This window comes from Ammospiza nelsoni, chromosome 17 (genome assembly GCF_027579445.1).
Source record: "Ammospiza nelsoni isolate bAmmNel1 chromosome 17, bAmmNel1.pri, whole genome shotgun sequence".
NCBI lineage: Eukaryota > Metazoa > Chordata > Aves > Passeriformes > Passerellidae > Ammospiza > Ammospiza nelsoni.
The window spans coordinates 3,723,888-3,751,193 of NC_080649.1; the positions used below are offsets into that span (position 1 = coordinate 3,723,888).

General features: G+C 42.1%; 1 protein-coding gene across 1 annotated transcript in view; it reads right to left on the reverse strand.

Annotated features, from left to right (window-relative positions):
- Positions 1-27,306, reverse strand: part of SDK1 (sidekick cell adhesion molecule 1) — a 382,049-nt gene that overhangs the window by 105,764 nt on the left and 248,979 nt on the right. The window contains exons 12-17 of the mRNA XM_059484654.1: positions 25,341-25,443; positions 24,094-24,270; positions 16,175-16,311; positions 9,453-9,600; positions 8,480-8,620; positions 4,802-4,983 (exon numbers count right to left, since the gene is read on the reverse strand). Coding sequence (XP_059340637.1) covers positions 4,802-4,983; positions 8,480-8,620; positions 9,453-9,600; positions 16,175-16,311; positions 24,094-24,270; positions 25,341-25,443 — 888 coding nt within the window. The remainder of the gene's footprint in view (positions 1-4,801; positions 4,984-8,479; positions 8,621-9,452; positions 9,601-16,174; positions 16,312-24,093; positions 24,271-25,340; positions 25,444-27,306) is intronic.

The window sequence follows — 27,306 nt, forward strand, 5'->3', positions numbered from 1 at the left end:
TTTCCTTGGGTATCTGAGCACTTCTGCATTTTAAAAAGAATAGAAGTTTGAGGGAAGCTAAATCAGAATTGACCTTCTGGTCACTTCAAAACTCAAATACTTTTCCAAGATCATGGAGAGTAACTTCCTGAAGCTTTGGCTGTCTGCACAGGGGATTTTCTAATTTAGTGGTAGATACCTGTCCTCTTCCTACAAATTTGTTGTCAAGATGTACAGAAGCTGCCAATGTCAAACAGGTGCTTCAAGAGTAATCCCCAAGTATTTACACTCCCAGCTTTTAAACCTGCACTTCATCATGTCTGCAAGTATTCCAAAGCCATCTCACACTGGAGATCCATCTGGGAGTCATCTCAGAGCTGCAGATCAAATTGGTCAGACACAACCAACTGTTACTTTGCTCCTGATAAAGTTCATGTGCTTGGAAATCTGCAGAGAGCTCAGCCCCCGGGACTGTGGGTTAATGTACAGCATTCCAAGTAGAAAAGGTCATGGAAGCACTCTAGATAAAAACCATTAAAAGGGTTTCACTGACAAGATAATTGAGAGGAGACAAGGCACTGAGGTTAAGCATGTGTACATGGAATTATTCTGTCTCTGGCCATGTGCAAACAGCATGGAAATCCCGTGGAGTTTCTGACTGCCAGACTCCTGCTCCTAAATATAGATCTTCAGCACAGCCTTGGAAAAAAGGCTCCTCTGGAGCTCCTGACCTTTGAGGTGGCAGCTTGCCTGTCTCAGGCTTGTTTTCCTCTAGGTGAGGATTTAGATGTTCCTTTAATGCACCAGCCTCAGGTGCTGAGCTGCACATCCCATGGGAGCGGTGGGGATGTGGAGCTGTAATTCCTCCTGGGAAGCCTCTTCCCTCTGCTCCCTGCTGGTGTTCTGGGCTGTGCTCTGAACTGCAGTGGGTGCCTAGCAAAAGGGGTCTCTGTAACACTACACATCTGAACATCTGAATTCTGAAATTCAGCAGTGTGAGATTTGGCACTAACTGATGAGTTGGGCTTCTTGTATCTGGGAAATGCCTCCTTCCTTTCCTGCATGGCTCTCACACAGACAAGATTTTATTTCTTTATTAACAGCTGGGGGCCTCTCTGAAACAACTGCTAATTCCATCACCTTGGGAAATAATTTAAAAATAAAATAAAAGCAGTAGATGGCAAATGACATCTAAGAAAGATAAAACCCCCCAGCCACTACAACTCCAACCTGCTTCTGCACAGGAGCAGCTGGGCCCAAACAGCCATGGGTGCTCCAAGGCTATTGGAAGTTTCCCAAAGGAAATGACAGAGGATCTTTAAGGTGTTTTTGCTAAGAAAACCCGAGGGAAAACTAAGGAAAATATCTTTTCACTGAGATAAAGTAAATGGTTGCAGAGGACACTCTGCAGACAGGGATTCCTTTTTCAAGATTATTTCCTACATAAAGCAGGAAGCTTTCAGTTAACTGGTTTCCTCTGGCTCTTCCACACATTCTTCTGATTCATCTCTTAGTGCCTGAGGAAGAAGCTGCTTTGGACCTGGCTGAACAGACTCCTCTTGCTTTTATCCTTTCCACACCATCAAGACTCACTAGTCTGGTAACTTTTACTCAGGAAGGGCCTTTGCTCAGACCTTCTTGGCCTGGCAAGGTGTCCATGCACAACAAAGAAGGAAAAACAAAACAACATTCAAATACATGTCGAGATCTGTGAACTTTGGGACATAAGACTGGCTTTTGAGATATACATCAAAAGAAAGACATGGCACTAAAAGCAGAAACAGAAGTGGTTAATGTCAATGGAGAGGCTAATGGAAGAAATATCTCTACTTGTAAACCTTGCCCTGCCTAAATCTAAATAATGGTGGGAGTTTTTCAAAGACAGAGTTCAGAGATATTCACAGTGGTGAGATAAAAGGGACGGACCCAAAGTAAGGGGTGGAAGTTGCTGCTTTAGCAAATCAACCTGCAAAAGAAGGCAAAGATGCCCAACAGTACAGAGCAGAGACAATATTGTCACTACACAAAGATGTTTATACCTTCACAAAGCTGTTCTTACATGAAAAGGTATTGGGAAACTTCAGGTTTTCATATGGCAATGAGAAGTCCTGCAGGACAATGCTTAAATAAGTAAAATTGCCCTTTGCAGAGGGCTGGCACAAATCCCTGTGAAAAGTAACATCAAAGCAAGGAACAGCTGGAGAAACTCTGATGAAGAAAGACCTATATATACAGAGCATCAAAGGATTAGACTGAATATCACTCTGAAAAGACTTTCAAGATTTTAGAGACAGTCAACCTGTCTGACCCTTGTGCTGGGATATTCAGGGCTCTGCCTGTAAGTTCTCCTGACATTTTATCTCACTAACATGCACCAGTTTCCCCCAGTTCAGATGCATCAGCACCTCATGAGCTTGGCTGTGTTTTGGAAGTTGGTGATTTTTGAGGAGCTTGGAGCAGCTGATTAGTTTTCAGTGGCTAAAGCAATGCCAGAGGACTAATAAGGGATTAATAGACTAGCTCCTGGTATAAATCCACAGCTTATATGGGCAGTCAATAGCCCCTATGACAAAGGTGCCAATATGCTGATGTGCTCCTGCCAATGGGCTGATCTGCTCCTGGGGTTCATTTCCTCCCAGGCTCTGCCTGCCCTGCACATTGATGAGTGTGAGGGATTTTTCATCTCAGACAGACAGGTTCTTGCCAGCACAGCTCACATAATTTAATGCATGTCAGAGCAGAGACAGTGGTGGTGTGGTACTAGGAAAGGGGGATGGATGGGAGTGTGTGTCTTTGACATTTATCTCTGCTCATATTAAAATCAGAATATGATTTACAAGGCAGTTTTACACATGGCTTTTTCTTACTCCTGCTAGTTTGGTTTAGGAAAAACATTCTGGAGCAAGAAGCAGTCACTAGATTTCCCCGTCTTTTCTCAACTACAATAAACATAAAGGAGCAGAGATTTGGACAGTAGCACATTACATATGGAGACTGGATATTAATCCAGTTTCAAATTGTATTTATACCAGCCAGTCTTCCTTTTTAGCTCTAAATGTAAAAAGACTTCAAACTCTTTTTAAAACAGGACATATACTTTTGATGAACCCAGCAAGGTTCACCAGGAAGTGGCAGCATCCTTGAGGTAGTTATTAACAGCTATTAGCAAATACCAATATGAAATAAATCAGAAATATCCAGGTTTTTTTCTATGTCTACCCAGCACTGAGGAATTACATGAAGCCAAAGAGGCCATTGCAGGTTGGCCTGAAGTCTAAACACTCTTGCTGATTAACATGAATGCAGGACTGACTACACCTAATTTATAACAGAGGATTTATACCCTTATAAATGACAACAGACAGCCAATCAATAAAGGATGATAATAACTGCACATAATATCAAGGGAAATTAGAGTCAATTACAGGGTTTAAGAAAAAAGAGCGTGAAGTCCAAACCTGGGCCTTAATAGATGGAAGGTTAAGGTGCTATGATAGCTTAAAATGTGCAAATAAACAGGGTAATGAATTACAAGCATAATCACAAAAGGGATTCAAATTCTGTGGGCAAACCAATTCTCTGCAGAGCTTGGGTGTTTAAGTGGGATAGAAAACATTAATCCTGGCTGAATGAGAAGACTTCAAGAAAAACATTTCAAGGTCTGCTATAAATACTTCTAGAATGAGGTTGAGTGCGCCTAGGCTCCTCTGAACTATGAGACTTTACATGCCCTAAGACAAAATATAGATAGTTCATTCCCCAGTTGTTGTGGTTAATTAGTGTTGCATATGAATAATCTGTTCTTAAAGATCTCCCTACACCTCAAACTGTATCTAATCATGTTATAACCTACTCCTAGTAACAATTAACAAACAGCTACATCTTCTTCCCTGATTGAAAATTAACTGATGCACTGTAAATCTGCTAGTTTTTAAAACAGTATAATTGTTTTATGACCAGCAAAGTAGAGCCCATGTACTGTCCAGTGCTCAGCATCCAGCACAACCCTGCAATTATGGGAATATATGGAAGCCTTAAGGACCTGGCACTTAATTATCCTACAGATTTTTATACCAATCTAGAGGTGTAAACATGCCTTACACTGGTTGTAAAAAGTAATTACATATCCTTTTGTTGGTGTAATTTATACTCTTCTTAAAGCACTTAGAAAAGTGTGGAGGAGCTGTAGCATAAAAATCAGGGCTTTATAGATCATTTTATCTTCTCCTTTAAAGTATCTGCACCATTCCTGAAATGCTTCAGAACCCTTTCTCCACAGGTTGTATTTCTTTCTTGCAATTTATTCCATATTTCTAAAACAAGGTATTCTGTGATTATCAGAACTAACGCAGCTGGTTCACTCTATCTCCTATATTGCATATGTAGCATCTTGCATGCCTTGGTCATGATACAATCAATTCCCTGCCATATTTTCTCCAACTCTCCTGGCAGGGTAACCTCAGCCCCTGCCTGTCACAGGTCCCATAAATCCATTCCCCAGGACCTCAGCTCTCATCAGCATTTCTATTTATTACTTCTGCTGCAGCTGACTCTGACCTGCAAGTGTGCCAACACATCATCACGAGGGTCAACAAAACAGATAATTTTTTATTTCACTCCCAGCTTTTCCTACAACAGAGACAGAGCAAAGACTGGGCTCTGATCTGGCACTTGAAATTTGCAGGTGCTCCTGCTCCAAGCTGCCTATCAAATTTGGCTGAAGTGACCACTGATTTCCCAGGCTCTAAGGTGGGATTGCCAGCAGCACATCCCCTGAGGAAGCTGTGGGGTGATCAAGGAGATGCTGCTGGGGTTTGCTCACCTCCCTGCAGTGTGTACTCTGTCACAGGCCTGCTGAAGGCTCCCAGCCCAGCTCCATTGTAGGATGCCACCTGGATTTCATACTGGGTCCAAATGATGAGGTCTTTGACCAAGCAGTAGTTGATTTCTGCACTGGTGATGTTTTTGTACTGGTACTCCCCCGGGAGGCCGGCCAGGCGATACCTGCCATATGGGGAGAAGAATTAGCTGGTTAATGAGATGCTATCAATTAGAGAAAATATCCTGGCTGGCAAAATAGCTTCCTTTGTGAAGAGGCAATATGCAAAGTTTTACAGCAGAATTTTACCAAGAATAATGAAAAATAATCAGGAGGAACATAGGAACTCCTGATAAGACCATATCATGTTTGACTGCTATAGTATTTATAATCTGATCTCACTGAGATTACAGGCTCAGGGCTAAACAAAATGGGTATTTTATCCTGTTTTATGGTTGCAGAAAAATTACAGCTTTTTAAATGTGGCTTGTCTAGTAAAAGCTGTGATTTAGTACAAAAAATAGCCCAGATGTGATTTTTATCAGAGTGCTGCTGTAAATCAGCCTGAGAAATTGTTTTTTTCCCTTCACTTCTGAAATCTGAAAAGTAAGAGCTCAGAGGGCTCTGACCTCCTGGGATCTCAGCCCCTGGCACCCCTGGCTTCCACCAGAATTTACTTCAGAGAATAATTAAAATAAGGATTGAACACAGTTGAGACTGAAGGGTTGGGTAAGCACTGGAGTTCCAGGAGAAGGGCTGTGTCAAACACAGGTGGCTGATAAATATCCTGAAACTCTTTCTGCTGAGACACGAGCAGCTGAAACACTAAATATATTTTCCCATGCAAAAACTGTATTCCAGAAAACAGAACCCCTTTGATGTGTCTCTTCAGGCCAACAAACTACAGAGAAAAACTAAATTACAGAAAACAAACAAACCTTGCAAATCTGTGAATGTGAATAATACTGTTTGTTTTCCTTCCTTTAGGAAAGTGGTACAGTGGATGCTCACAATATGCTAATTCACAAAAAAATCAAAAAACCAGAGGCCAAATAAGGGACACAAGGCATTACTATTCCAGGAAAAAGACAAATATGGAAACATTTGTATTTTTATTCACCACACAACTTTTATACACTCTTACCCATCCTTTGCTTCACTGCAATGACCAAAAGTTTATTGACACAGAACAATTTCATTGACATCTTACAGACACATTTTAAATTCATCTAATAAAATTGCTGCAGTGTTTATGACTAGACAACTTCATGTGCTCAGCCACAGATTTTTGTTCTAAAATCTTCCTATAAAGAGATCACTTCTTAATCACTGACATCTCTATTTTCTGCTGCTTGCCTGACCATCTCTAGCACACTTAATATTTGTAATGCTACACTGGTGTGATTCCATTTATGAAATATAAATGGAAATAAAGAAATAGCAGCCCTCAGCTGAGTTTATTGAATGTCTTGCTCCCCCTTTCTCTCTCTCTCCCTCTCCTGTGCAGGGTGTGTGCTCCATGGCAAGTCAGTTCTTAGTGCAGCCATGCTCTCTCTCCTGCCCAGCAGACAAGGTGCAAGTGCTCCAGTGATTTAATCTGTTGTGCTGTTAGCATGGCAGACCCCTAAATGCAATATTGGCAGTGAGAAAAAGGGCAGAGGAAGGAGGCCAGTTCAGAAATGTCATGTCTTCATGATTTTTCTCACCATGGACTTTGATGGATACTCCACATGACTTGTGCAGTGCACCTTCACTTTTAAAGATCAGGTGTTCCATCAATTTAGCATCTTGCATGTCTTGAGCTTTGGGTCTATGGATGGCTGGTGCTTTTCACTCTGCTGTCCCCTGATTCTGCAGAAATCAGTGCAGGAACACTGTTCTTCAGTGCATATTGCTGTGGCCACACAATTCAATGCTTTTATGTGATAATATTAAATTCCTGTTAAAAAAATGGTTTCTCTGTTCTGCTGTCAAGACAAAGCAGGAAGACACCAAAAATGCTCACAGATTAAGCGTAATGAATATGAGCACTATTAAAATGGACAGAGATGTTCCAGCAAGGTCAGGGATCAATTATGCAGATAAATACTGTAGAAATTACCAAAGTTAAACATTATTGGAAATGCTATTTGGAGAAAACAGCACAGATTGCCAGAAGGAGGAGCCTATGGGATTGCTTTCTAAAGCACATTAAGTGCCAGAGAGACATGGCACTAAAAGCAGAAACAGAAGTGGTTAATGTCAATGGAGAGGCTAATGGAAGAAATGTCTCTACTTGTAAACCTTGCCCATACTTAATGCTGAGACTGGGAAAGACTCCCTGGGAATATCTGAGGAACTCACCCTACCACTGGGGTAGGGTTTGAAGGCAAGAATTGCATAAAGAATGTTTGCACCCTTGGCAGATGGGAACCCAAGGCTCAGCACAAGGGTCTATCTGCAGGCAGAGGTTAAAGCACCTTTCCCCACTGATGGCTGACAGAACATTTTAAACTGAGCCCAGCCCTAAAACCTTGCACCAGCAGCACAAGGGGCTCCTCTCTGCTGAGGGGCTCTGTGCAGGTGACAGGGACATGAACACACTCAACTCTGCCTGCAGACACAGAGGAACTTCCCAGGGCAATTTTGGGAGCTCACCAACACTCTTAGCATGACAAAAGCCTTTCCATCCATGCCAGCAAAAGCAGGAGCACAGCTTGAACTGGATGTTGGCATTTAAACTGCAGCATTTAGTTATCTGTTACTGTTCTGGAGGACACTGTATTAAAAATGTCAGCAGCCTGCCTACAGGATGCTGTAACCATCACTTGGAAATATGTCAGGGGCTGGGAGTTTTCCACAAAAAATGCCTCCCTCACTAGAGGTGTGGCCCTAGCTGGCTGCTAGCACTGCAGGGGGTGGAGGATGCCAAATGAGCAGCAATCTAGTGGAATTGGATAGGAGTGAATACCGAGTCCCAAAAAATCACCTAAGGGAAATCTCTGCAAAGTCTCTCAAGTGGCAGCATCCTTTCTAACACAATGAATCCTGGGTAAGCTGCCTGACTGGATGGGTGCAGGATTCCCAGTTACCTGCCTGAATGTGTTTCTCATTAATAAATACAAACAGGGCTAAAAGGACCTTACTCAATTGGCTGATTTTCAAAACCAAACCAAGGTCTGCCATGAAGCATCTGACCTGTCATTCCCTCTCTCCATTTTGTTTGGCACAAAATTGAAGTTTATTGATTCTTTTGCTGCTCCTCCATAGGCAGGAGCCCTGTTGTGTCTTTGATAAATTTAATTAACCTTTTGAGCAGGGAGCTGAGCCTGTAATAAGCAAATATACATCTGCATAGGCTGCACTGTACCAGCCTCCCATGTGAACACTTGCATTACTTAGTGCTTCACTTCCCTTTGAAAATGGAATAAAAGGATTTTGTGAGTCTCCACAGGTCCTTTGGAAGAGCTGATGGAGCCCTCAGACTCTGTAGGACAGACAGGCCAGAATTTAAGTGGCTGCACCCTTGTGAATCCTTGAAGAGTTGTTTTCTCATATTTGACAAACCAGAGCAGCCTGAACATTTGCACACAATAACTAATGTCATTAATTCAGTAGAGATTGCTTTTATTACACTCTTAAGTCACACCATTTGAACTCCCCTGTGCATACCTGGATTTCCCAAGTTAAGAAAGGACTTACCTTAGGATGTAGCCATGGAGAACCCCATTGTGCTCACTCTCAGGAGGAGGCTGCCACTGGACCATGATGGACTGATTGGTTCTCCCACTGGCCACAATGTTTTTAGGGGGAGCACTGGGAGGCTCCTCAGGTAGCATCAACCTAAGTACAAAAGGATGTGATGGACATGGGTGTTGGAAGAAATCAAAAATAAGAGTCTATTTCCTGTATCCCCTCCAAGTGAACCACTCTTTTATCACAGTCTGATGACTAGAAAGAAATATAATGCTGATCAAACTGCTGAAGACATGCATGTAATAGCTACAACAAATCAACATAATAGGAAATCAGTTAAGCAAGCAACAAGACAGACAGCTGAGGTAACCCTATTCTCTTGGAATCACCCAGGCTGCTACAACTCTTTAAAAAGATTACAAGCCTGAATGAGTAAGAGCTCAGGTCCAGTGTCTGTGACTCCTTCCAAATTGTTTCTTTCAGCTCTTTCAATATTTTTCATATCAAACTCCTACATTTTGAAAAAGCCATTTAGAGTTCAGCTGTTCTGCAATTCAAGCTTGCAGCAAGCTTTGGTTCACAGAAGAAGGGGGATGCATTTGAAACTGAATATGATGAAGCCATCCTTCTCTGTCACATCTGGGTAAATTCCAGCAGTGACATTGCCATGACAGGGTGAGAGCTGTGCTCCTGCCCGACCTAACTGCTGGGGCTTAGCATAAGAGCAAAATGTAATTTCCAACTGATACTCTGGAGTATGAGGACACTTCTTTCATGTTGGGCTGAGCTCCTGCATCCCCCAAATGCCATCATCCCCAGCTCCTGCCATCTGCAGGGCACTCTCCAGAGACCTGGGAAGTGGCAACTTCTCCACCTCCCAATCATTGCACAAAAGATTATTTTATTCCTTGACTCCCAAGCAGCATTTTCCCCTCCCCAGGTCTCTGTCCTTCAGCACACAGACAGGGGCTGTCATTACCTGCTGGTCTCGGTGCTGTAGCGCCCCTTGCCCACCTGGTTGACTGCACACACCCTGAACTGGTAGGTCCTGGCTGGGGTGAGGCCACTCACAGTGACCCCGGTCATCTTCGGGTCAAGGTTGGACAGGTGAACCTTCCACGGAGAATCTGTTGGGAAAATTAGCATGGGAAAAAAAGGAAAAAAAGATGAAAGTGCCTGTCAAAAGCCCTGCAGAAGTGAGAAAACGCCTCTGACTGCTCAGAGTTCTTGGTGCTTCCTTCCCTCAGAGGAACTTTGGGAAGAAGTTTCTTTTCACCAGAAGAAACCTTCCTGTCAGCCCACACAGTTATGCAGATTGCACATTTCTCTACTGGAAAGTGATGCTGCACATGTCATGGCATAATAAATAAAAACTATATTCATTAACATTTTAATAAAAGAGGAAACAAGCATGATAAAGACAGATGGGCTGTGTATTTCACAACCCATCTGTTTGGCAGGCCATCACACCACCACACCCATGAGTGGCTCTGGTGGAAGGATTCTAATGAAATTCACAGTCAGTTTGGAATATCTTCCTACCCAGCTTGCAAGCAGGTGTAGAAGCATGACTCCCTCTGCCAAATCAGCCCTTTGCTGCAAGACCTGAGAAAGCTTCAGCTGCTGATTCTACGTGTCTGCAGTCCTATTTTTTTTTCCTAGTGATATTATTCAGCATGGAATCTAATTGTCCTAGGAAGATTCCCTGGTAGAAAGCCCTGGCAGCACTCTAAACCCCTTGCTGTCAGTTCACATTCTTGCCATATCAAGCTTCTCTGATGCCTAAATTACATTTACAAGTTTTTAAAGAGGTCGGAAATCAAACATGTTAAAAATTAAATATTCTGACTACTTCTCTCCATAGCCTGGTGTCACATATTCTCCCTGATGTCATGACTGAAATAGTCAGGGAGAGGTGACATTTGGTCTGCGTTGCAACAGTACAGCAACGGAATCAGCCAATTTGAAGATTTGTTCAGTTTTTAAATAATACCAGCTGTTTTCATGCTCCCTGCTCAAAATTACTAACGCTTCTGGAAATTGCTGAGGAGCTCGCTGTGGATTTTGGCAACGTTATCTGTGCATGTTGCTCATCAGAAGTGCATCGTGGCTCCTGGCAGGTCACCTCAACGTCTGCCTGAAAATGGAGATGAGATGTCCCAAACGTGGAAGGCTGCTAAACTTCACACCAAGGCAGAAGCCACTCATTTTGTGCTTTTCTGGCAGATTCCTTAGCAAGTTTAAGCCCTCTAGGGTGTGATGCCAGTTGGGCTATAAACACTGCATCTTCAAATTACTCCAAATGTATTTATTCCAGTAAGGGCCTTGCCAGAACAAAGTCTTTTTTAACAGGAAAACTGACACAGCAGAATACTGGGAATGCTGGAGAGGGACATTTGCATAGCAGTGAAGCTCTGTCCTTGCCAATTGTTGATTTACCAACAGCCACTTTGGCTGCAAGATCTTGATGCCAATTTATCTTAGCTGAACATTGGATTTCTTTTAGAGAGCCCTTAGAGGAAGCACACCTGTGCCATCTAGAAAAGCATTGCTTAGTAGTTTTTTGCACCTTAGCTCCTTCTGAATTTTCACAGGCTTCCCTTGAGACTTCCCCAACAGCCTTGTTACAGCCAGAGTGCACAGCAACAAATCAAGGGAAGCTGGAGTTAAGGTATGGCTGACCTAGTGCACTGCCTGAAGGAACTTCCTGAGGAAAATGGAAGAGGGGAGTGAAATACCCTTGCATGAGCTACTTGGGCAGTGGTCCGTTTCCTAGAGCATTTCATTTGTTTACTGCCAGTGTAAACACCACCTGAGAGTGCTTAACCCAAGCAGCTCAATGTAGTGAGCAGTTTGATTCAACAACAGGCCCTATTAATCTCCTCAGCACCTTGGGGCTTTGCTCTGTTTATATGCTGCATCTGTAGAATACTTTATTAATTCTTTTTCCTCTCCTGGTGGAAGATAAAAGATCTGGCAGGAAGAGAGATTAAACTGGAAACTAATATAAACGAAGCCTATTCATCTCCTGGGCACTCTGATTCAGAGAGGAGGGCGGTTCAGGGAGCATTTGCTCACTCCTGGAGCACTGGATACACTGAGTCTGCAGAGTATCTTTAAAATTTAAATGTCAAGTATTTTTTTTTTTTTTTAATCAATAAACAAAACACTGCAAAAAAAATGGATCTTCCTCTTTAGCTGCACACAACCAACCCCGGGATTGTGCAGAAGCTCTTTTCACTGTGGAGAAGAGCAATTCTGACAAGGGAAACATGCCATAAAATTTTTAACAGCACCTCTCCTGTCCTCCAGGGATGGCTGTCACTCACCTGTCCCAGGAAGCCTGGAGAAGCTCCATGGTGACAAAAGACTTGCCAGGTCAAACTATTAAAAAGGTCTCTGTTAGACTGAACAGACTCTGCTAATCCTTCATTTAACTTAAGCTGCCCAGAACATACTCTGGGCTCTGCTGCTCTTCCCCTGTAATTGCTGTCTGAACAACTTCCATGTTGAGCTGTCTGTCGTCTTACAAATATTGGCCATTCTGAATTAACTCTGATTGCCTCTCCAGCTTAATTTATTGGAAATGAAGAATCTCACAGGCTGTTCTCTGGTTTACAATGTCATTTTTGGGTTTTAGAAATGACTTTTTTTTTTCCTGTCATGAATTTTTGGATGCGCTTGTGACGCATTCAATAACTCTGGCTATGTGCCAAGAGGCATTTCTTCTCTATTTCCCTGTCTACCCTACAGTTCATGCATTAATTGCAATTTCCCCAAAAATCATTTCTAATTTGATGTTACTGATCAGATCTACTGCAGAAAGCTGATTTTTGCAGGTCTGGAACACATTTCCATCTCTTTCCTTCTCCAGGGGGTTTTGCATAGATGGCAGCATAGGAATTTGCTGTACTGCTGGAATACACTGAATTCATCTTTCAAACTTTTGTAGTGATATGATATTGCACAAAATCCAAATGCAAGCTAAATGGTTCACCCTTTGTTTGGTAGGACCTATACAAGGTCCAGCAGCGGCCTGAAAAAAACTATCTTTTAAAATGATCATATCTAGATCTGAATCACAATCATAATGACAATGCAGTTTTACTTTGATTTTTGCAAAGATTTATCAATGAGTTCAATATTTGCCATTTGAATATTCCTACCAAATTCAGGGTGACAACTCATAGGTTTTATTAAGCATGTACAGATGCATTCCACAGGAGCTTTTATTATCTCCTCATTGGCACAACGTGATGATTCTGAGTTATATCATCACCTCACACAGCACAGATATCCCAGAATACAATAAAACAAAAATGGGCTTTTATCTTAATTGTTCTCAGCAGAATTCTACAAGTCTTAATTCATTTCTTCAGTTAAAAGACTATTCAGAATATTTTTTTGATTAATTCCTCCAGTTGAAACCTCTTTGGAATAAAATAAGCATATCCCCTCCTAACTCCATGAAGACACTTCATTGGAATTCTGAGGTAAATTGCAATGGGGCTAAACAGGTCATGAAACATCCAAAATTATATTAGTGCAAATGACAGCAATGCATGGTACTATTTATTTGAAAATCCTATTTCAAATCAAGGTTCACATTCTTGGCTCTGTGTGGGCAGGAATACTTAATGACTGTGTTTCCTTGGAACTGTGTTTTTCAAATTAGATTATAAATTTGCCCCCAAATGTTTAAGGCCATATGTCTCAAGTCACCCACAGACACAGTCTACTGTGAATACTTGTATTTTGAGAATTATTGCATTGTGCCAAATACATTAATTTTAAAAATTAGGTGGCTAGAGTCGTTCATATTCCCAGCAATTTATGTGCACGATCTGCCACTGTTTTCTTCCCTCTAATTAAAATGAGGGTTTTGTATCTCTTTACTGAATTGATATTAATGAAAAGGAGTTCTAATCCATGCCAGGTGGAATGACACGCCTCCCTCTAATGCAGCTGGTAATTAAACCCCTGAAATTTATACTCGTTATTTTGAATCCTCTTCAGCTATTTCTCTGCAGCAGACACTGTTATGTATTCATTGATGGTAAGTGCTTCAAAACCTACCATGGGTCCTAAAGCTGTGAGAAAGTTATCCAAAACAAAACAGCTAAAAAAAGCAACAAGGCTACTTTTCAGCACTTATAACCAAAACACAAACTCCACACATTCAAACTCCACAGAACTAAGAACAAAATCTGTACAGCGTTGCTGACTGGAAAAATAAAATTTAATTCTGGTGTCCCTCCTTCACATCTGAAAGTGAAGGGGGACTGGGATGGGAGGCACATTGCTCTGCTGTGACAGTGACAGAGCTCATGGAGGGTGTTCCCTGTCCCCCTGACATTCCTTCTGCAGCACAAACCCCAAACAGAAATTGTCTTTGAAAAGCAAAGAGTTTCTGCAGTCATATCAGGCCAAGCTCTACCTACACAACATCAAATGCCATCTTTGTGCACAAACAGTGCTTGGGATGGCTGGGAACAAAAGGAAGGTGATGATTTCCAGAGGAGCAGGAGGTCTGGAGAAGCTAAATATTAACCACACACTGCTGAGATCAAAATAGCCCTGAAAAACAAACACTTCAGGAAAATAGAAACCAAAACAAGCCCATGTCAGTGTGCAGACATTTCAGTCAGTGTTCCAAACCAACCAAAGCCACTGCTGACACTGCTGTACTGCTCTGTGTATATGGAACAAGAAAGCACAGCAACAGTGGAATATCCAAGGGCTCAGATTCTTCCCTGTTCTGCTTCTGTGGGCACTCATTTACACATTGCACATAAAAACAAAGTAAATAAAGACAAAAATTTAAAGGACAGCAAGATCTGGGATATATCTGGGAGTTAAGATGCTCAGTTCACAACCCAGCTGGCCTGTTTGCAGCTCTGAGCTGTGGCAGGACACACACCTGTGCTTTGGAACAATGAGACCCTCTCAGTGGCAGACTGCAATGACAGCAGCCAAAATTATTTGATCTATCACAGAGTGAGCAGTGGTTCACAGGACCCTGTGTGTTCTCAGGGACTGTGTGCATGCTTTCCAGAGAACTACTGTTGATTTTGGCTGAGCCTTCGACAAATTTCAGTGAATTAATTCTAAAATGATGGCACATGCACCCCATTCCTATACAACTGCAAAGCATCCTTGGTAGAAAGGACTTGAAGACCTTCCAAACTCCTCCATGACAAAAGAAAGATGATGGAATGAGATGATCTTCAAGGTCCCTTCCAACTGAAACAATTCCATAATTCTCCTGGCACTGAATGAGCTGCCTTTTCTTTAAGGGACTTGTCCCAGTCCATGCAGGATCCAAGTGCACATGTTCTGCCACCTCTGTGCTGTCTCTGTGTAAACACAGCTCTAGGACCTTTGCATCATGTTCCCAGACTGGGACTTCACTAACTTGTCATCAGCAAAGCCACTGGGAAACAAGGAGCAGAAGGGAAACACCCTTGGGCAAAAGATCAGGGAGGGGAAAGAAGAAAACCAAGCAGTTACTGGCCTATATCAATGGGAGGGAAGGAGAGAAGAGTGAAAATATAAAGGAAGGTGGTGGTAAAAAGGTAGAGATGGAGTATGAGTGCAGGATTGTGGATTTTCTTACTCATTTGTTACAAAAAGATCCAGAGTCTTTGATTGAAAAGAACTATTTTAAGGGCAGCAGTCCTGGGTACGACTTTGGATTTCTGCTAGGACTAGAAACCTGCACTTAGCTTAACAGTTGTCAAGATCATTGGTTCTGGGACCTCCACATCTGAGAAGTTATGCACTCCAGCCTGCAAAGCAAAAGGCTTGTATGTGATCTGAAGCTCAAGTTTCCCCCTCAAGCTCTCAGTGTGGCAAAACAAACTGCTGCTTTCCAGATAATCAGAAATCAGAACTGTTTCACATTCAGTTATGCAGTGACTAATTTCAACATGTCACAAAAAGTGATGTTCTTAATTTTTTCATCAAGAATCAATTGTTCAGCTTGAATTTCCAGCTCCTAGGGTGATAGAGATTAGAAAGTATTGCCAAGGTGACCGATTTCCATATACCCTCATCTTTCCATCAGCTCCTAAAGAGGCATTAGCAATGTCCCTGAATAACCTTGCAGACTGAGAGCCTGGTGTACAGCATGATAAAACTGGCAAGTGGCAATTCCCAATGTCCAGGTTTGTAATGCAGGAAGTCAGATACTTGGATTGCACTCAAACATCCTCAACCACCTATCTAATGGAAGGGTGTAAAATGATAATCTACAGAAAGTAGAGAAAACATATGAGCCCACAGAGAGGTAGGACAGCAGCTCCTCTTGACACCCAAGTTTGTTCCTTTGACAGACTATCAGTTCCTTGAATTATCCCCGTCTCTGCATCTTTTAGGTGAAATTTGGGCTCTGAATGCCCTAAGAAATCCATGAAACTGAAGGAAAAGCCACGGGAAGGAACAAACTGACCGCTGCTGTACTGAGGAATGAGCTGTTGTACCTCAAGTCTGTCTGGCAACACCAGAGGTGGAATTTCTACGTCCTGTAAAATCAATCCCTCCATCTCAGCCTTCTTTGTCACTCCCCTCTTTCAGCGTGCAAACACCTGAGTGTCAAACCCCTTTGTGCAGGTTTAAGCAAACTGCAGCAGCACTTTGTCAGCAGCTCTGGGGAGAGGGAATGGTTAAGAACACCATGGGGCTGAGAGGTATTTGACTTACTGTTCTCAGAGAGCTCCACCACGTAGTAGAGCACGGGGCTGTTGCCGTCGAAGGGGCGCACCCAGGAGAGCACCACGCTGCGGCTGTAGGAGGAGTTCAGTGTGGCCACCAGGTTCTGAGGGGAGTGAGGCAGCTCTCTGCAGAGGAAAAGGGTGAGAGAAAGGGAAAAAAAATAAACCAGCACAGAAAAATTAATCTATATTTCATTCAGCTCCAGTCTTACAGGCAGTTAAAGGCAGGCGACATCAGCCCCATGCGATGATGGATATAAAACCACCAGCAGCTACTGTACAATTAAATAAGTGAAAGACATCTTAGAATTCTTCACAATTTTATCCTGTTTGGGGGGAAAAAAATAAAAATTATGCTGAAAGTCCCAAGGCTGATGGATAGAACAGCTAATGGACATGTTGCTAAATGTGGCAAAAAGCCAATTTTCACCCTGTTTTTGACTGAGCAAGTTGGTCAATAAATTTCCTCTCTCACTTTTTCTCCCGTCTTACAATGATGTCCTACAATGTGACAGCAGTGATACGTATAAACAGTAAAACACATGGGAGATATGATTTAACATGGAATTTTTCATACTCAAGGAAGCAGAAGACATTGACACTATCCACACAGAGCGACTAATCAAAATTACCATATGTATTCTTAGGCTACAGAACAGCTTGATTTACTCACGGATTCAGGCTTATCCTGTCATGGGTAGAATCCTTCCTCCCTATAATAAGGATTTTTTTGGAAGCACCCAACCAGAAAATGCAGTGAAAATGCCTGCAGAAACCCCATGGAAATACAACATAAAACATTTCAAAAACAAAAATAAAACAGCATCTCAATTAAAATGTGTAATTTCTACACATAAAGGAAATTTGTGGAAAAACATTTCATTTGTACCCCATTGGCTGAAAGTGGGAGCTGCATGGTGAAGTGAGAACACTAAATTCTGCCGCAACCCTTAAATGCTGATGCATTTTAAGAGATAAAAGCCCTTCAGCATTATACTTAAGCATGATTTTTACTCCTTATCATCCTGATTCCTAAGGAGAACAAAGATTTCAGAGTGAAGGAAAAGCAGGGAGGGCCAGTTTTTACCCATTCAATCTGCTTTCCTTCTCAGGAAGGCTGAGGGTGACCCTTCCACAGCTCAGGCCAGAGCAGAAAGCCACGAGGGCACTCAGATGCTTAAATTAAAAATGCAGCAATTCCTGCTTGTGATGTATTTTGCCACTGAAGGCTCAGAGTTATTTAAAAACTGCAACTCCTCAGCCACTCACCAAAATAAACACAGGCTCTGGCTCCAGGCCAGAACAATAAATATGTCCTGGATTTCTGTTTCTACTGGAAGATTGAGGAACATATGGAGAGCCAGACAATAGTTTTATTATTTTTCTGTTAAGCCGCAAATGCTTTTGTTTACGCGTTTCTGATGGATACACACTGTGGAGTTAGCACCAAAAAAAAAAAAAAAAATTGCTGGAAGAGCCAAAGAGTGGCAAGAAAAACACACAGCTAATGAGGCACCAGAAGCAGAAGGCACTTCCCTGCCCACCTCTCTCCAGGCAAGAGGGGTTGATATTTCCTAAGGCTAAACCTGAGACTCAAAGCCTTGTCTCATCTCATTTGACTTTAAACGCAGAACCAAATTAGCAGCACGGTGACCCCAGGCTCTTTCTGTAGTAAACATGGAATGACACCTCAGGGTGTGATTCAGATCTCAACTTCATTAAATTGCTTGCTTGAGATGTCTTGATGGTGAGGAGTTTAAGTTGACTGTTCTCACTCCTTTCTGGGTGTGCACTGACAGCTCAGACATGGCCACTTTGGGGCTAAAACAAACATCAGGCACAGCAAGGATCACATGTGGGCCCAAAGGGAGTAGACTTCAAACACAGCACTGTGAAATTTTGGATAAACACATTTAGGGAAGAGGGGGGACCTGGAAACAAAGCAGGAGGGAGCTGACCTGGGAGACAGAGTGTGGCTGTCACTGGGAAGCATGGGGGTGTAAGATACGGCCATTTACCCAGGGACTACAAGAGTGTGCTGCTTAATTTTGAATGAAACATTAAATTATAATAAACATTAAACCTCCACCACAATTTATCATTATGTCCTAGGCAAGCTGGTTGGAAAAGTTTTTGTGATTAAGCTGGCAAAGGTAATTACTGAAGGGAAGAGTGAAACGTCTTGTTGCTACATGGCTCACTCAAGTCCCAGCCCCTGCTTCATTTATCACCAGTCCCTGTGGGGAAGAGCTCAGAGAGGGGCTGTGGCTCCAGCTCCTCCTGGAAGATGATGGCCACAGAAGCAGCAGTGTGGGAGGAATGGCTGAGGGGGAGCTCACAGCAGATTATTCTCCATGTGTCTGATTTTCTGGGCAGCCAATGAGCACTCCTTGTATATATTATGGGTATTTTCAAGGTGTGCATTTGCTACTCTTGATGTCCCATATATTAGAAGGGCTCAATTAGCTCACTTGAAGACAGAGACTACACAATTAAGAAAGACTTAAAGCTTGGTCTCTTTTTCCAAGCGCACAAGACTCAGAAGACTTTTGAAAAAGTTTCCCTTTTATTCCCTGTTTGCCCTGTTTTTTAAATGCACAGACTGAGTTAAAACCTGAGGTTTTGTTTGCTTAGGATTTGTTTAGTAGCTTTTTCTCTCAGATTGACAAGGACAATCAGCAGCAGCACAAGGGAAATGGGCACTTTCTGTTCAGACAGAGATTGAGTAGCGTGAGCTGCTCCCTCCATGCAGGACACCCCATCCACAAATATCACAAATATTGGGTTTGTCTTTACCCAAACGTGTCCACACTGAGCAGCAACAGATGGTGCTCACAGATTTAAACCCCCCGAGGCAGACAGAACAAGTGCCTAAGAAACACACCTGGACAGAAATGAATATTTAAAGCTAGAAAGACATTTCAGCACAGGAGTGTACCTCTCTCATTGCAGTATGCAAAAGCAGGGATTAAAAAGTAGTAATTTCTACTTGAGCATGCACTTACACTTTGTCTCCTTCGCATTTGCTACCACATACCCTGTGGAAGGGATGATAAATGAGACCTGTACCACCATCATGAATATTCATGTTCCCCAAAGAGACCATTGCTTCTATTTTTCCTTTAAGAGGATTACTTTTCCTTGCTTCCAACACCCAAGAAATTATTGCAGAGCATTCTAATTTCAACCCTTTCTCAGGGTGAGGAGGACCTCAGACTAGGACTGGTCAGCACCAAGAAAGTGGATGAGGTTTAGAGCAATAACACCCAGAGCACTGAACAGACCTTGACCAGACATGCAAAGTGTAATTCCATCATTATCTTTCTTTTGTTCACTGAAGCCCCAACAGGAAACATGTGGAAGTTTTTCAATACAGAATATCTTAAAACCTCATTTTTTCTAATGCTGAAGAGTTGCATGGAGGCAAGTTTTCATAACTTATTTTATGTGATAGCAAAATATATGCATGGACACTTTAAAATCTGTAATTGATAGATAACACCAGGGTTAATGGCATTGCCACCAAGGTGACCTGAGGGAGCTCTGACAAAGCAATTAAAGTAGTGCATTTGCAAGAAAAGAACATGAAGTCATTGTGACAATCTGGGAGAGAAATATTAGCCAGTTGCAGATGATACATGCTCAAAACAGAAACCCTAATGTTTTGAGTCAGCTCATCACTGCCAGAGGGCAGCTGAAAAATTCACTCAGCAAACACATAGAGTGTTTTATAAAATTAGCTAAAAGCAGACTATTTGCTAAGAAAAATAAACCAGACACGGTTTGGAGAGACTTCTGAGAAAAATGGCCCAACAGCAGGTAATTAGAGAGCCTGTGACTGAAGAGGGGATTACTAAAAAGGCACAGGAGATTAAACAAGTTTTCTTGTCAGTCTCTGAAAAGCCCCGCTCCTATTTTCTAATGGACTCCCTCAGTCAGGTCCAGCAGGCAGGGGCTGCTCAGGAGCAGGTGGTTCATCTGCCAGGGCTGATAACAGCACAGGGCTGAGCAGGGAGGGAATGCAGCACTCAGCCCTGATGGCTCTGCTTCGAAAAGTTTATCATGGTTTAAATTAACAAACGTGGCAACTGTTGCTCAGGACTTTGCAATTTCTCTTGCAAAAGAATCCTCTCCAATTCCTGCAAGGCAGCCCTGAGTTTTGAGGCTCTCTGGCTCTCACAGGTCTGTAACACAGGGAATTTTTGGAATTAAAGGGTTGCTGAGTTCCAGAGTGCACAGATTTATTTCCCATTTCAGTCTGCTCAGATCTGGAGATGACATGGGAAAGAGGTTTGAATTTTATGCTTTCTTTTTGCTGAGAACACCTACTTTCCTGCTATACCTTCAATGACAAACAGACACAATGGCATTTATTTCCAAATGCATTTCTGGGAGATATTTCTCCTTTGAGTATCAAGTGCACTCAGACTCAGCAGTGAACCTTGAGTCTTGGATGACATCTCAATAGAGAGCTTGGAAAAATAAATAGAAACCTTCTTTCCAGCGAGGAAGGAATAATATATTTTCAGGTTTGACATTCCTTCTGCTTTCTCTCCCTGGAGAAAGGAGAAGAGATGGGCAATTGGAACCAAGGGATGTGGGATCTGTATCAAGTTACATTTGTAATTGGACATCCTTTTTATCACTTACCCTGCATTTGTCACACCGATTTTAATTTTAGCAATAATTTTTATAGGATGTATTGGGAAGAAATTGGAAGAAGTGGCAATTATAAATAGTCCAGTAAAAAGGGTATCCAAATTCATGGATAGATGGCTGACAAAGGCAATACTCTGCATTCCTGGCAACCCACTGGGGGTTTATTATAAGTGGTTAGCTCCCCTCTCCTGCTTTTGAAGAAGACAGAACAATAATAGCTTTTTCTCTGATGAAAGGGAACAGAAAGGAGATGAACTTGCTGCCAGGAATAAATTGCCTATTTTTGTATTACATTGTCCTTCCTATATATTTTGCATAGAAAAAGAGCCTAAAAGATTTTACTATATGTTGTGACATAACAGAGCTTGTAGAGGGCTTTGATTTTCCAACAATGCAGCATTACCATACTTTGCAGTCACATTCATACAACAAAGAGATCCTCTAGCTCGGGCTGCAGACAGGCTGATATTGAGCAGTGGGTATCATCAGGCACAGATAGTGGTAATTCTGCATATTTTATACATCCGGAGAATCCTCAGGATACTTTGAGCTGGAATCAGCAGTTTCCCATCAGGTGAGTGATACATGGTGATAACTCAGCTTTTGCAGCTTTAGGAACAAGCCTTTTTTCCTCTGTATGTATTTCAGGCTAGTGTTTACAGGACTATAAAGTAAGCTAAATGAAGCTGGGATGTTTCATAACACGCAATTACTTTCAGGATCAAACTCTGTGACTTGCAGGGATGCAAGAGAAGCGGGGGGCTCATCACCAAATGTTTCTGATATGCAGTCGAGAAATTCTACCAGGAGAAAAACAAAGTCAGTGTAAAATTAAAATCTATCTCTTGCAGAATAGAAACATCACTCGCAAATGTTTTACCTCATGCAAATCAAATCAAGTGATGTACATGGAGAATAAACACATTTAGAGAGAAGACAAATGAATGAATAGAGTATCTTGACTAGCAATTAGTTTCTGTGCCCAAGTACCATCAGTGCAAAATTGATGAGCAAGGTAACCTTTGGCTGCACTTTAGCAAGTTCTTCATTAGTTTTCTGGCTTTCCTTTGCAAATATTTTATTTCTTCTTTCATGCTGAGGGAGATGATCCATCCTATCTGCAGCACCAATGTCTCTGTGCTGTGCTATCCACGCAGCTTCTTCCAGCAAAGAAACACAACCTTTGTCCCTGACCCAGCCTGACTTCCAGCAGGGGCAGGCAAAGGAAGAGGGAGTTTTCTTTCCTTCTTTTCAGAGATTTGGAAACTGGAACACTCAGAGATTAAATAATTGAATCAATTTCAACAGAAATCAGTAACTGACTTATTTGTGCCTTTGGAAATTCCTCTTGATGGGCACAGAGGTGGAGGAGGAACTTCCTGGGGGGAAAAAGGTGGGGAGAGATTTGGAGTTGTCAGGCAAGGCTGTGTGGGACACAGTTATCCATTGGTGGCTGCTCCAGTCTGTAACTGGTTGAGAGGTCTCCTTTGAACATTTGTCTGCCATTAGTGCTACTCAAGGCACTGAAGTGTAAGTGCTCATCGATGGGAATGTGCATGCCCTGTTTGTTAATGCTCTGCAAGGGGGAATTATCCAGGAGAACAGGGAATGCTACAGATCTGTCATTCCTATACAAGCTGGAATTTAATTTAAGCTTTACTTCAGACGTTTCCTTTCCACATATTTTCTTCTTCATTTCACTCCTGTTGTATCGTGTATCTCTCTTCCTCGCAGATCTGTGCTGCTGAGCCAAACAATAATGATGAAAGCTGCAAGGAAATGCAATGTTTTCTGGCGGTATTGCACTACCTGCAGCCCTGCTTTGAAATGAAATGTCACAATTCAAGGTATTATTGAGTAACTTATCAGTTACTTGACTCCTCTGAAAGAGTGGGTCTGATAGATTCCTTTAATTCCTCCAGGAAAAACAGGAGATGGGCGATCAGCAGCAGAACATCAAAGGAAGTAGAGAGGCAGGATTTAGAGGCAGTCTCCGTGCATGGAGAGCCAGCCAGCACAGCTGGAACAGCTGGGGTGCCTCAGCAGGGCACACAGGATGAGCCTCTCCCAGCCAACTTCTAACTCAGATTTTGTGGACCATAAAAGAAGCTCCTCAGTGGTCAGTGGGGAACTGCAAGTAAATCCAATTCCTGTGCTGTACTGGGCAGCTTTTGCTATTCAGCATTAGGAATCTGTCCTGCTACTGAAGTGTTTAGCACATATTTATAGCTTTGTTTCAAAGTCCAAGCTTTAACATTCTTTTCAGTCTTTACTCTGCCCTCCATTCAAAAACTGCCTCAGAGAAGAGCGAGCGTGGTTATGTAGCTGCAATATATTCTGAATTGTCTTCTGCTCTTGGATTCCAACCAGCAGTAAAATGCACTCCGGGAGGAGAGCTGAGGAGTGCTTAATTAGAAAAAGAATGTATGACCGCTCTTGGAAAATGGGCATCTGATGGAGCCTTGGCACTGTCAGAATGATGCTGTATCAAACAGCCCTCTGCACAGCAAATCTCAGAGGTGAACTCATTACACTGCCAACCACACAATTGCCATCTTCTCAGAGACATCAGGCATGACCAGCAGAAACAGATGCAATTTTAGTTGAATTAAAGTGTGCGTACTACTCAAGCAAATAAATAAAAAAATAACTGTACATAAAACATTACCTCCTTTTCTTTCATTTGATCTGCTCCACGCATGCACCAAACCCACAGCTGTTGCTTTTAATGATAAAAATAAAATAGAAGTGCACTTCACCCCAGTGGAATGACAGAAATAGAAAATATGGAACCATGTAATGACATTTTTATAATCCTTTTCCAGAGCAGAATGGCACTTTAAACATGTTTTTGTTTTTATTTTTAAAGATCCATAGGAATAAAGAAAGTCATATATAAAATTTTTTTTCCCTAAAAAACGATGTGTAAAGAGAATGCAAGAGTAAGCAATGCCCATCCAGGGAGCAACTATTCTGATAAATGTTTAACAGAGAAAAAATACTAAAAGGAAGAAAACATTTTCTTGTTTTCAAACTTTGGCATCACAGTGCAGCACTTGGGCTTTATGGGGAAGCCCTACAGCATGGGGTGAGAGAAGGATCCAGGTTTAATTTAATTTCCCTTAAAAAAAACCACCACACCAAAAAGTCAGAACTGCTGCTCTCCACAACACCTAGAGTGAAATGTTAGAAAAATACCTGAGGGTGTCTGAAAGGCAGTGTAGGGAATATTTAAGCTGGAGCACTCACATCACTTCCAGCCGCGCTGTCCTGGAGTCGTTCCCTCCAGAAGAAATGACCTCACAGGTGTAATCGCCGATGTCTCCCGACCACGTCTGGCTGATCAGGAGGGTCCCATCCTTCTCCACTGTGATCCTGGAACTGCTGGATGGGTTTATTACAGCATTGTCCTTCTTCCAAAGGTACCTGAGTGTTGCAATGCTTCAGTTATTGATCACTCGTAAGAACACCAGAATAGATTTATTTGAACTTTGCTGGAAGGGATCAGCTCCTGTCATCACGTGTTAAAAATGACAGACCCCTAAAGCTACTTTCAAGAGCAGTGCCTTTTACAAATTTAAGTTTTAGGTCAAGCGATCAGAACGAAAAATGGAATTCCATCTGAGATATTATGTATTTTACAAGGAAAAGATGAAGCACTCATACACATCCAAGTTCTTAAGTTCACCCCCACCAGAACATTAACTCTTCAGTTAATGGTGGGTGCTGGCCAGCTCAGTAACATTGGACTGCCAGCATCAGAAACTTGTTGAAGGTTTGCAAGAGCTCACATATCAAAAACACCTCTCCCAACACATCACAGAGGTGTGGAGAGCCACAGACTCAATTTCCCCTAACTGAAATTTTTATACCCATATTTCTCTTTCCAAAGCTCTTTCTGCAGCTCACCTTTCAAGCACTCTCCAAGCTCTTCCTTGCATTTTATTTCATTTATGTTGCTTTCAGACTACATTAATTTTTATGGCAAACTTATTTTCAAGTTTTGAGTTTTGTCTAAATGCTCTAATTCAAATTTTAATAGTCCAGACAAATTCAGGTTTCCTTTACATGGTTAGAACAGACTATAAGCCCAAGTTATTGAGTTGTTTCCACAAACATGGGCATCTCTGGTGTGGCTTTTATGCACCCCAGAGTAAACACTTCTGAAATCCTATTCCTTCTCTTTGGCTTTTACTCTCATTAAGTATCAGCCTCTGACAAGTTGGTTTTATTGATAGTGTATTAACCTTGACAGTAAAATCATGGAAGGCTATATTGAAGTCATGAAGTGGAACATAGCTCATTGTAAATAATACATAAGGCTGAAATGGAAGATGGGATTTATAAGATTAATGATACAGTGTACAACCTTATAATGCAGTAATCAGGGGTTTGGTGTGAAAACCTGGGGTCCAGAAACTTCACCTAGTGCTATCCATACAGCTTATAAAATGAAACTGGGATAAACCACACAAAGGAGAAGTGCCACCACCAACCTGATTGAGATTCTGGGGTCGTGCGTGGCCTCGCAGCGCAGGGTGGCCGTGGTTCCTTTGATCACCGTGCTGTCCTCGGGAGGGCGGACAATGGAAGTGCGATCTGAAAGGAGCACAGCTCAGGTGAAATCAGAGCCTTTTGCCTCGGCTATTCACTCCGAGAGCAGCCACCGAGCCTTTGTCATTCAAAGCAAGAGGGACACTGCTCTTCAACCCTCTGCTGTGAAGGTTCCCCTCCCTCTATAGACATTGTGACACGATGTGGGGTACAGCATCTCAGAGCATGAGTTCAGCCCGGTGGAGAACAATGGTAAAAGTCTCCAAACTCTCCCTTGGCTTGTGCAAGTGTCTGTGGCAGCTCCCTAAAATCTCAATGAGTGTGTGGCAGCAAACACTGAATCAAGGAAACGAGCCACGCTCAAAAACACAAACAAGACCCCAGGAAAATCTGCACAAAGGAAAATGCACTTGAAAAGTATTGAAAAAGAGGTAAACTTAAACCTACAACCTCATCAACTCCAGGGCCGTGGAGGAGCTCCTGGAAGAAAAATCTTCCATATCAGAAAGATGTTGTTTACTCAAATGTTTCAGAACATTCTTACTCAAGCCCCTCCTAGAGGCTCAGAACACAATAATTGCTGTAACTACAGCAACCAGATCCGGTGTGAAAGATCCCCATTATTTGTCACACACAGGAGGAGCAGCAGAGAGCATCAGCTGAGGCAGGGAGACAACCAGGATGAGCTTGGAAGAGATGTGGATAATGTTAATAAGTCCCAAATCCCTGCAGAGATAATCAGCATCTACTGAGATATCTCATACATGCACAAGGAGGGACCATCAGCAAGATCAAAAGCTGACTCTAAATAGCATGGAATTTTTAGCATTACTCCTGATGCACATATGTAAGACTTCTGGCTTTATAATGGTGCTGTTGCTACACAAACATCAGGTTATATTCACTTTTCTTCCCCTCATGCAGTACAACGAACAGGAACTATCTTTAATACCTGTAAGAACCATGGCTTTGAGAATTAATAGGAAGGATCTCCTTTAATTGATCCATACACCTGGATATCATTCAGTTTACAGCATCCTGAAATTCCTACCAACTTGATATTGTCAATAAGACATAAACATGATGGCCACATGACACAAATACATTACAGTTACTGCCAGGAATGTTTTCAGGTATTCCTAATTTCAAAAGGAAAAATGTGGCTGATTTAGCTTGCAGAGTTTGGGGATTAATAAATGCCAAATATACACCACACATCAGCAGCACAATCAGTACTTCAAGTGCTGGAGAGGAGAGAAGCCACAACATTTCTTTATTAATCTTCATCATCTTCATTATTTTCAGTTGCTCTTAGTCCCTGCTCAGGGATCATTATTTTGTACCTTGAGTAGTAAAAACCATGTTATACTTCAATTGAACTCACTTAGGAGTTACACAGGTGAACCCCTTGGAGCAGACTCACTTCCTCAACAGAAGAAATATAAATATATAGAGATCAAGGGAAAAAGGTGAATAACAAAACCATTTCATAGGATACCCTGTCCCACACCAATCTGTAGTGTGAGGGATTAGCTGAAATCTGCTGCACTTTGATTTGGCTTCCAACAGCACCCAGAGCCACAAAAAATACAAAAGTGTGAGGAAAATCCTATCTGTTTTGACTGTGGCCACTGCCTCAGTACCAGCACAGGCTGCTCTCTGCTACCTGCAGACTCCTGGAGGCAGAAACCACCTGCAAGCAGCCAAATCTACAAGTTAAAAGCTCAGACTTGCAATGCGAGACACCAAAGCAAAACCTGACTAAAACTGTAATTGTGATTGAAGCTCTATTTAAATACACTTCCTTTCACAAAATAGAGATTTATATGCATAATTCTCCAAACAAAAAGGGTATTTGTTATAGGCTTCCTAAAATAGACACATTATTCCTATTAAATCATACAAGTA